Source organism: Ovis aries, chromosome 1 (genome assembly GCF_016772045.2).
Source record: "Ovis aries strain OAR_USU_Benz2616 breed Rambouillet chromosome 1, ARS-UI_Ramb_v3.0, whole genome shotgun sequence".
In the NCBI taxonomy this organism is placed as follows: Eukaryota; Metazoa; Chordata; class Mammalia; order Artiodactyla; family Bovidae; genus Ovis; species Ovis aries.
The window spans coordinates 163,744,558-163,755,571 of NC_056054.1; the positions used below are offsets into that span (position 1 = coordinate 163,744,558).

An 11,014-nucleotide genomic window follows, 5' to 3' on the forward strand; every position below is an offset into this window, starting at 1 on the left:
CTCATCAATCCTTTTCAAGTAAACATTGCCCTACTTCAAACTGACAGACTGAGTTATTCTATTAAATATTTAAGGCTTGCCCAGTGGGAAAGATTTCTATCCCAGAAATGTCAGAAAGTTAATTAGCTATATCTCCTCTGCAGCCTATACTTAGGGAAGGATATGGCCTCCTACCCTCCCTCAGGGACTACACAGAGCAGCCTAGGACACAAAAGAAGACAAACGGAGGCCCATAAAGCAACTCCCTAGTGACTTTCTGGAGCTGCCCCAGATCAGGGGAGCCCTCCCCCTTCCCCGACCCAGACTACAGGCCTGAGACTGAATAGAACATGAGAATCGAACATGGCAGGAGGGCACCCAGCAGGCAGGATCGTTCTTTACAATGTGCTAGTTAATTATGGAGGAAACAAAAATTCAGTGGAAAGGACTTTGAATGTTCAGCAATTATATTTTATTCTATGCAATAGTAATATCAACCCAAAACTGTAATTTTGAGGGTGACATGAGATGAAGGGACAGTGAGAAGGACACAAGAGTGTGAGGGAGCCTTGAGCTACTTCAGCCAGTAAAGAATTGAAATAGGAGTCAGTTTCAGAATTTGTTGTGTTTTACTACAGTCTTCCTAAATAAAAGGGAACAGGTGAGAGAAAAACATGATAGAATCCTTCTGCTACTAGGCTGTCCCTCAAGTGTTTTGAATGAACCTCAAATCTTCCTTTTGTAGTGCTTCCTTTTATACTGGCCACCACATCGTAGTGTCAACTAATATATGGATGTCTGTTGCCAAGTCAGTCATTCCAAAAGGGAAGTTCACCGATGTATGGAGGCACTTATTGAAAAGTCAGAGTTCAGAAGCTAAAAAATCAGTCCTATCAAAATGAAGTGTAAAAAAGAGTAGATTAGAGGGAATCTAGAGACTGGTGGAGGATAGTTATCTGAGGATTCATAAGGAGAATTCCTTCAAGGATATTATTCAAGGATATTAATGCTAACAAAAGGAAACCGCATTGGTTGAATTACAGTAACAGAAAACAATGGAAAAATAGCAGTTTGTGGCTTTTAAACCTGTGTTTGTAAGCTGCGTAAACAACAACAGTGCCTGCAATTAAACCCCAGTGAATTCATTCTTGCTAAATTATACTGGATCAAAGTAACATTTCCAAAATACCTACTAGGTGCAAGGTAGTATGCTAATTGCAGTGAAAAACATTTTAAATAATAAAAACACAAGATGTGGTCCCAGCATTTTGGGTACTGTTTAAAACTTACTGAACAAGACAGGATCTGTTATGCATGAACTGAAAGAGGCAAATAAATGAGAAGAAACTAATTGGAATCATAATGTTTGCCATAGATGCAGACTGGTATGATTTGGGCAAACTTCAGTTTACTCTCCATGCAATGGAAGACTATTGAAAAGTCTTCATATTCCACCAATGATATGATTGAAAACAGTACCTTGAGCATCACCACCATAAAATTCTAAAACAGGATCTCATATGTGAAACAGGAGGCTAGATCAAAAGAATTCTCAATGTTAGAAAAGCAAATATGTCTTTAAATTTAAGTAAGTAGGAGAAAAAAAAGTTAATTCATCTCCTAACTTCTGAATTTAAAGAAATAAATTGAATACCTTGAAGAAAAAAGCCAAAAAGCACCTCAGTCTTCTGTGTGTGTATGTGTGTGTGTTAGTCGCTCAGTCGTGCCTGGCTCTTTGCCAACCCCATAGGCTGTAGCCCGCCAGGCTCCTCTGCCTTTGGAATTCTCCAGGCAAGAGACTTCTTAGAGTGGTTGCCACGCCCTCCTCCAGGAGATCTTCTTAACCCAGGTATTGAACCTGGGTCTTCTGCACTGCAGGCAGATTCTTCACCATCTGAGCCACCTCCTGGGCAAATGCAAATAAAGAAAACCATAACCACAACCACCCAGCACCTATTAGGGTGGTGTTCCTTGTGGGCCCTTTCTGAGGATTGGTAGAAACTGTGTTTTTTAATCTCTGTTTTTATGCTTGTCCCAAGATCTTTTAAGGAAGGGGGTGGGGCAGGGGGAAGAGGCAGACACTGTATAAAAGAAGCTGCCTTGAGAATTTTCTAAAATACATACAAAAACTTCCTAGGTTAGGAAACTTACCAGATTTGGCAGCTGATGGACCCAGTGATGGACCCAGAAGCAACCTCGGTTTATTTGGAATATTTCTTTGTTACAAGTCACAATCCTGATATTGAAGAGACCCACTCCCACGTTCCTTATACATCAGTCTTCCTTCCGGTCTTCTACACAGCTGTGTTCCTGATTGGAGTGTCCGGGAACCTCATTCTCATGAGTGCACTGCATTTCAAACGGGGCAGCCGAAGACTGATCGACATCTTTATCATCAACCTGGCTGCCTCCGACTTCATCTTCGTCATCACTTTGCCTCTCTGGGTGGATAAAGAAGCATCTCTGGGACTGTGGAGGACTGGCTCTTTCCTATGCAAAGGAAGCTCCTACGTGATCTCAGTCAACATGCACTGCAATGTCTTCTTGCTCACCTGCATGAGTGTGGACCGCTACCTGGCCATCGTGTGTCCAGCCGTATCCAGGAAAGTCAGGAGGAGAGACTGTGCCTATGTGGTCTGTGCCAGTGTCTGGTTTGTCTCCTGCCTCCTGGGGTTGCCTACCCTTCTGTCCAGGGAGCTTACCCTGATTGATGGTAAACCGTACTGTGCAGAGGAGAGGGCCACTCCCATCAAACTGACTTGGGCCCTGGTAGCCTTAATTTTTACATTTTTTGCCCCTTTGGTGAGCATTGTGTCCTGCTACTGTTGCATCACAAGGAAGCTGTGTGTCCATTACCAGCAGTCGGGAAAGCACAACAAAAAGCTGAGGAAATCCATCAAGATCATCTTTATCGTTGTGGCAGCCTTTGTCCTCTCCTGGTTGCCCTTCAATACTTTCAAGCTCCTGGCTATTGTCTCTGGCTTGCAGCAAGAACTCTACCTGTCCTCAGCTTTTCTCCAGCGGGGGATGGAGGTGAGCGGGCCCCTGGCATTTGCCAACAGCTGCGTCAACCCTTTCATTTACTATATCTTTGATGGCTACATCCGCCGGGCCATCGTGCGCTGCTTGTGCCCTTGCCTGAAGAACTATGACTTTGGGAGCAGCACCGAGACATCAGACCTCACGAAGGCTCTCTCCAACTTTATTCACGCAGAGGATTTTGCCAGAAAGAGGAAGAGGTCTGTGTCACTCTGAAAAGGACAGTGACACTTCAAGCTCTGTTGATGGGGTTGAAGGGTTCATTTGTGTCCACGACAAAGAAAGAAGAAAAGTATTTCTAATAGTATTCATAATGCTTATGAATACAAGGAAGTGTTAATTTTTAAAGAGACATCTAGAAAGTCTCGGTGTTCGTGGATATAATTAGGTTATATGCTGTTTTTTGTTTGTTTGAGCTGAATAGACTTATTTGACCCTTGCCAGTCAAGTTCACCGGGCAAAATACAACTCTTCTAAGTCTTGAACTCTGAGATAAGGCTCCTGCTTGGACCAGTTCTTCTCTTCATGGGTGTTAATGCACATTCCAGCCTTTTCCTCTCTCAGAAAACTTGATCCACACCACCCTTCATACTGGGCTCCAGAGTGGACTGCATGTAAAGGATTCCATCCAGTTGTAACTGGTGAGAAATTTGGTGACAATGCAGATAGTAAAAAAACTGTAATATACCAGTGCCTGGTAATTGCTTGTTCCTGAGTAATGAAGTCAGGTTCTGGCCTTAGTCTTTGATCGCACTTAATTGGGTGATTCCATACCACCTTCCAACATTGTCTTTCACCCTATGCCATTCACAGTGACTTTGGGCTGGTGAAACCTCATGGGGAAAAAATCATTTTGTATTGTGTTTATGATTTAGGACTCACTTTACCACTTGGTCTTCAAGAATATTTTGACATAGAATAAGCTTTGACTTTCGTTTTCCTTATAAGATATATTGGTTAAAATGTACCTCATTATAATGGTGTAATAACTACTTTTCAATGAGGTTTTACTGTGCTCTTATTTTCCTTTTAGCCTTTATACATTAGGATATGACTTTGTTTTAATTATATGTTTTTAATTACCTAGTTGTCTAGTTATCAAATAAAAATATTACTACTACTATAATTGGAGGTCATCTAATGCTTAGCTACACCCTCATGCAGATTATCATTTTGTATTTTAATTAAAATGTTAATGCTGCTCATTCCCTAGAGCATCATTTGCTTGGTGTATGTAATTTCACAATTTGATCCAATAATACAGGAAGATGGGATGCTCAGTATTCAGGCAAAGGGAAAAATCTGTAACAAAAATGTTACGATATTTTATATGCAGTTTTTTGAAACTCAGAAACCTTCGAGAACTCCTTCAACTGATAAATATTTACTGAGCCAATTCATACCTATATTCCTTTTAAAAATTTGAAGTGAAAATGTGATTAGCAGCAACCACAAAAGACGCAGCACCAAGCCTACTATTGTAAATACCTTTTGATTCAAGATAAAGTAGCTTTTTTACCTCCACTGTTGACAGAAATGAATTACTATTTTAGTTTTAAATGTTAGGTTTGAAAATCAGAGAAAGCTTCAAATCTTTTCAGAGACTGCATAATTCAGGATCATCCTATGTACCTTAATATTAAGAGAAATCTCAAATATTGGGCATCTTCTTATAGTCTGTTTAGAAGTTTTGGGTTTTATAAATTGGTTAATTTATTAATTTCTCTTAAACTTTTTGGGGCTTCCCTGGTGGCTCAGAGGTTAAAGCATCTGCCTGGAATGCTGGAGACCTGGGTTCGATCCCTGGGTTGGGAAGATCCCCTGGAGAAGGAAATGGCAACCCACTCTAGTACTCTTGCCTGGAGAATCCCATGGAGGGAGGAGCCTGGTAGGCTACAGTCCATGGGGTCGCAGAGTCAGACACGACTAAGCGACTTCACTTCACTTAAACTTTTATTAAATAAAAATATAATTTCATTATAAAAGTGCTCAACTATGTTGTATTAATTGCTATTAACATATCAGTTAACACTGATACCCTAACAGTGTTTTAGCAATTATCATAAATATAGAAATAAAAAGACTGTAAATCATAAGAAATAAATTTTCTTGGAAAACTTCAAAAGTGAATTCAACATAATTAAATAGATTACCAAGCGTTAAGTAAAAACAAAATACAAGATATTTACTTTTCAGAAACAAATCAACAAAAGCACTGTAACTAATCAATGCCTTTGAGAAATGCTACCTTTAGAAAACAGCCCAATCAGCTGCAGTATTTGTTAGGAAATGAAAAAACCTGGGTTACTTGGTTTAACTTCACCTTTAATGTTGGGACATTGAACAAATCATTTTAATCTTTCATATCTAAATGTCATTGGTAATATCCATGTCCATAGCATCCTTAAGTTTAAGACTAACAAATACAAGTAAAAAGTTTCCTTAAATATTAAAAAGTTATGTAAAATGATCGCTTCTTTCATTAATTATTGAATGTTACATAAAAATTTCCAAACTAGATTATCAAATGACTCTTAATCATTTTCATTTAACAAATATTAAAGGCTATCTTACTTCTGTATCACCCTTTTATTTTTCCATTTTAACACTGAAGAAAATATACTGTTGTACTTTTAAATATTTTAAGTGGATATGCTAACTGTGTGCCTTATAAAAAGGCCTTAGCATATTTTATATTCATAAGGTACCAGTTATGGAAGGAATATAGGCATAATTCTACAGATAGCATAACTCTGATAGAGAAAATTATAAATGTAATTAGTTGGTATGTCACTATGAAAACTTACCACAGAAAAGCTCTCCATTAAAGCCTGGATAAGAAGTTGTCTGATCACTTATAATTAATTTAAAAATTAAGGCACACACAGTCACAAACACACATTTAGTCCATTTGGGCCATATAGAAAGATGAAAACTAACCTGACATTCCTGGGAGTCCCACAGTTCGTCCTCTCTAACAAGTCAAAATGACCCCAGAGTGAGAACAACTCTAAGTAAGAACAGTCTTAAAGGAAGCTATGTGCGTGACTGAAAGGGGACATAAGTTACTAGGGGTCACAAGTCAATTTTTAAATAGACGCAGAAATACACAGTATGATGGGAAGCTGAGTAAAAGAAATCTTCCTCTGATTCATCTTGACTCCTCAAATCATTCTCTATCCCCCCCAAGAGATATCAGAAGTTGAGAAATGACTTATCAAATGTGCATGCCACAGAGAAAAGTGAGCCTCAGTTTTCCTGCACAGCTCATTCACAAAGTCAAGCAATAGTAAAAGAATTACAAATTTGTTTTCCAAAGAGCCCATGATGGAGCCTGCTATTAAGATGATGCCTCCACCGTGAGAGAGAGCAGTGCCATCCAGAGGAAAAGCAGAAAGATAATTCTAACTACTGGAATATTTGTAGATAAATGGTACTGGATTCAGTTGCTTTCCACAGAGCTTGTAGGTTGGATTATCCCATGCAAATGCCTGTTCTTATTTTCTGTTCTTTTCTTTGAGTCAACATTCTTTGCTTTTATCGATTCTGTGAGTAAGCAGTTATGACTAGACTTTACATGTCAGCAGACAGAGGAAAACTACTCCAGCTTTGACTTTTAATTGCAGGTGAGTGCCTCTTGTCTCTTTGTCAGTTTCTTAACAGAGCTACATTACCAAAATGTATCTGATAAGTGCAAATTTCATCCTCAGATTGATAAAACTTCAACATTAAACCAAACCTACTTTAAATATCCAATGTGTCAAACTATTAGCAAAGTGAAAGTTCTTATGACAAGTTGAAATACCATAGTATATAAACTCACCTGAAATGTTCATTTATTAATCTAAAAGAGGAAGGAGATATTCTGTTACTTGACAAGCATTAACCTAAACAGTTCTTGGTTTATGTATATGAGTACCAAATTTCTAAGATCCGATGGCACTTTAAAATACAGTGGAACCTTTTCTGAGTTGGGCACATATTGTTAAGTTGAATTGTTGTTTTAGGCAAGTAGCCCATTTGAAGGTTTTATATGATAACAATGTTCATATTATTTTTGTAATGCTCTGCAGACCGAGTAAAGATGTCGCAGGCGGATTCTTTACCAGCTGAGCCACAAGCGAAGCCCAAGAATACTGGAGTGGGTAGCCTACCCATTTTCCAGTGGATCTTCCTGACCGGGGTCTCCTTCATTGCAGGAGGATTCTTTACCAACTGAGCTATGGCAAAGCCCTAAGATATCATCAATCTGACATTATTCAGAGATTTTTTTTCTTTTCTAATTAAGAGGATTTAATAATTAGCTAGTTTACTATCACTCCCATATTAACAAGGGTTAGGCTTCCTCTATGAGCACTTCATATTTGTAAATATTGATGGAAAATTTAGCATTTTTATCTGCTAGCCTCTATCAACAGAGTCGGACATGACTGATGTCACTTAGCATGCATGCATGCATTGGAGAAGGAAATGGCAACCCGCTCCAGTATTCTTGCCTGGAGAATCCCAGCGACAGGAGAGCCTGGTGGGCTGCCATCTATGGGGTCGCACAGAGTCAGACACGACTGAGGTGACTTAGCAATGGCAGCCTCTATCAATTATGATTAGAAAGATTTTATTTCCTTATTACTATTAGTTTAAATGAAATATAAAAGGTACTTTTTGCTAGAATACTTTAAGTCTATATTTGCAGAAGCTATAGACATTCTTGTGATGTTCTTAGATCAAATAAAATTTTTTCATCAATAATTGTGAGAGTAAAGACTATTTTAAAATTTTTTTTAAAAGTTTCTGTAGCAGAGTCTTTAGCAGACACTTCTGCTTTTTTTCCCATATAGACAGTGTGTAAGAACTGTCTGTTGTAAAATGCTCACAAATTCTTAAATCTGAAAATTCCAGTATAGCATATAAAATGCTCCATACAAATTCTGTAAAGTTTAACCTCTTCAGAGATACTGTACCATGGGTAGAAAATAAAGCAAAATTGAGATCTCAATTCTAAGTGTTTAGCCTGACCTGCTAATTAAGTCCTTACTCATCCCATCATAGGTCAGTGGTTTAATTTTATACTTTTATGCCTAGACCAGTGGAGTTTCTTGGAAAACAGTCAATATCTCAAACATCAAACTGCGAGTGCAAAAGGTCTATTGTACACAATGCATTATGACAGCCAGAAATTTGTTCATCTAACTGATGGATTCCTTATTATAATTTATGGATTCTGAAGCAGGCGTACTGCAGTCATCCACTCACAAAACCTCTCTTTCTCTCCCCTCCCCTCAACCTCACATCTCCGTCTCTATCTCTCTCTTTCTCTGTCTCACACACACACACACGCAAACACACAAACACGTGATGTACAAATACAGCTGATACATACCCACTGACTTCTGTTGCTAATATTCAGTCTAAAGTACTTGATAGAATGCAAGAAAGGGAAAAATAAGGCAAAGAAAAAATATAGTAAATACAAAATACAAAAGAAAATGTCATATATAAAAATAAACATATCAACTAATACAATAACATAATATTATATTGTAATAACACAATTGGTATTGTAATAATATAATAAAAACATAAATGGATTAAAATTTCCTATTAAAATTGAACCAGTAGCTCCTTCTCACAGTCATCTAATATATATGTGGCACTACTAGACTCTGTAGAATGTAAAGAGATACAAGTAAAATTTATTTCCTCATGGAGTTTACAAGCCTCTAGTTATCTTTTAAATCAAAGAATGGAGTATTGCCATCCAACAAGAACTTGATATATGCAGAGAAAATGACAAGTCAAATCACTTTATTTAATCTTTTCCAATGTTTGGAGAAAAACCTGTATTTGTCCATACACAAGTTTCTTCATGTAACTGCCATTTTGATATGGTTATTTCCTAAATATCATCTATATTTCCTTAAAGAAATGTGCATTCCCATCACTGGCATCCCCCAATGAAGATACTGTTATTGATCTTAAAGATTTTTAGGTGTAAAAGATTATTTTAAACATAAGAACACCTCTGGTTCAAATTTATTTTCAAACAAATTTTAAAAGTTATGTAAAGTAGATAAGTCTACTCTAACCTTGCCCAAAGACCGTGATTTAATGAGATGCCCTCTCTCTTACCCTCTGTTTAGACCAAAAACAAAACTGACAACTCAGGTGGAGAAGTGGTAAATGAGAAACGAAACTTCCCCCGTGGTTTCATGTTTAAAGCAGAAAAAAAAAAAAAAAAACAGATTCAGAGGAGCTGAAGGTAGATGGAAATGGCAACTCTATTTCTAGTGAAAAAGATGTTCATGCAATGCAGATCCGACTTGCATGCATTAATAAAAAAATAGTTTAAAATTAGTAAAGAATTGAAAAATGAAGTCAATGCAGAACTGCATAACTTACACAGACTTTAGGATTTTAAATTATAGTAGTTTCACTTATATAATTCAAAGTACTGCCAGTAAACTTATGAAAATATTTAGCATGATAATCAAAGATGACCAAATAAAAAATATAATTTTACCTATTAAGTTAACAAATATTTAAACATTAAATACTGAGGCTTACCAGAATTAAAGGTGTGAAGTGTGGGCAAGACTTCTTGGGCTATTGATTGAGTATAACTTAATTAAGCTTTCTACAGTATATTTAGAAAATCTATGAAAAGAAATTCCACTTCTAGGATTTTACCACGCAATGTAATTATGGCAACATGCAAAGATATACATTCATGCATTTTTATTGCAGCACTGTTTGCAAAAGAGACTGGTACATATTAAGAGCTTGATAAATAATAGTTGAGAAATAACTCCATCTTAGATTACAGGTGAAGAAAACAGAATTCAAAGAAATCAAGTTTCACATAATTCTTAGTGAACTGAATAAAAAATGAAACCTGATTTTAGTCAAACTGAAGCCTATGCAATTTCAAAGCTCATGCTTTTTCCATGATGCCATATTTTTTTCCTCTGATTCCCTTACTCTTTAACAGACTCTGTTAACAACCTTCACTTGTTCATTATTTTTTCCAATGCAAATCTCTCAAATCACCAAACCCTTTGTCTGTTCTTGACTAACATTTCCTGAGGGAGAAGGAAGTTCATTTTACTGAAAGTATTTTTTTTTTCAAAAGTAAAACATTTTCTTGTAACATGTTTCCCATGATCTCTTAACTATGACCTTTCAGAAACAGCATCTTCCATCCAACAGTCACTAAAAATTCTTATCTAGAAAAACAGATGCAGGCTGCACGTAAGAAATGGACAATTATCTATTTTACTCCCCCTCCCACCCAACCCCACACTAAAGGATAGTAGCATTATGACAGAGGCTTTCACAGGAAAACACTTTTTTTTAACCATGAATATGTACTAAGTAAGAATCATAGTTTCATTTTTTTAATCCCTCAAATATTTCTAGTCCCAGATTTCTGAGAATATACTCACAGCAAGAAGAAAAAGTAAATCTAACGCCAAAGTTCACGCTGTAGACAGTGTGGGCAATGCAGCCTAAACTGGTCCAGAAATTGAAGTTCCACCATCTTTCTTATTAAGCGCTATTCATTATGCCAAGAAGCTGCCCTGATCCATGTGCAGAAGACATTCAGTAGCCAGTGCTCCTGTCTTTCAGGAACTTTGTTTACACTTTTCAGAAGGCACATTTGTATAAATGGCTTCCTGATTTCAGTAGGGACTCTCCAATGTAGTTTTGAGAAACATAGAAGTTTCTCAGATTAGGAACATTATTGTTGTTGTTCAGTCACCAAGTCATGTCTGACTCTTTGCAACCACATGAACTGTAGCACGCCAGTCTTCTTGGTCCTTCACTATCCCCCAGAGTTTGTTCAAAAGTTTGTTCAAACTCATGTCCATTGAATAGGTGATGTCATCCAACCATCTCATCTTCTGTCACCCCCTTCTCCTTCTGCCCTCAATCTTCCCCAGCATCAGGGTCTTTTCCAATGAGTCATCAGGAGGCCAAAGTATTACAGCTTTAGCTT

General features: G+C 37.3%; 1 protein-coding gene across 1 annotated transcript; it reads left to right on the forward strand.

The window, feature by feature from the left end:
* Positions 1-2,092: 2,092 nt before the first annotated feature.
* Positions 2,093-8,782, forward strand: GPR15 (G protein-coupled receptor 15). Its single transcript, XM_004002868.6, has one exon. It carries the CDS (start codon positions 2,146-2,148, stop codon positions 3,232-3,234), a length of 1,089 nt encoding a protein of 362 aa, XP_004002917.1. The 5' UTR covers positions 2,093-2,145; the 3' UTR covers positions 3,235-8,782.
* The last annotated feature ends 2,232 nt before the right edge of the window (positions 8,783-11,014 follow it).

Excerpts from the sequence above, each read along its gene's own strand:
- GPR15 (XM_004002868.6), top strand. The coding sequence starts at position 2,146 with ATGGACCCAGTGATGGACCCAGAAGCAACCTCGGTTTATTTGGAATAT.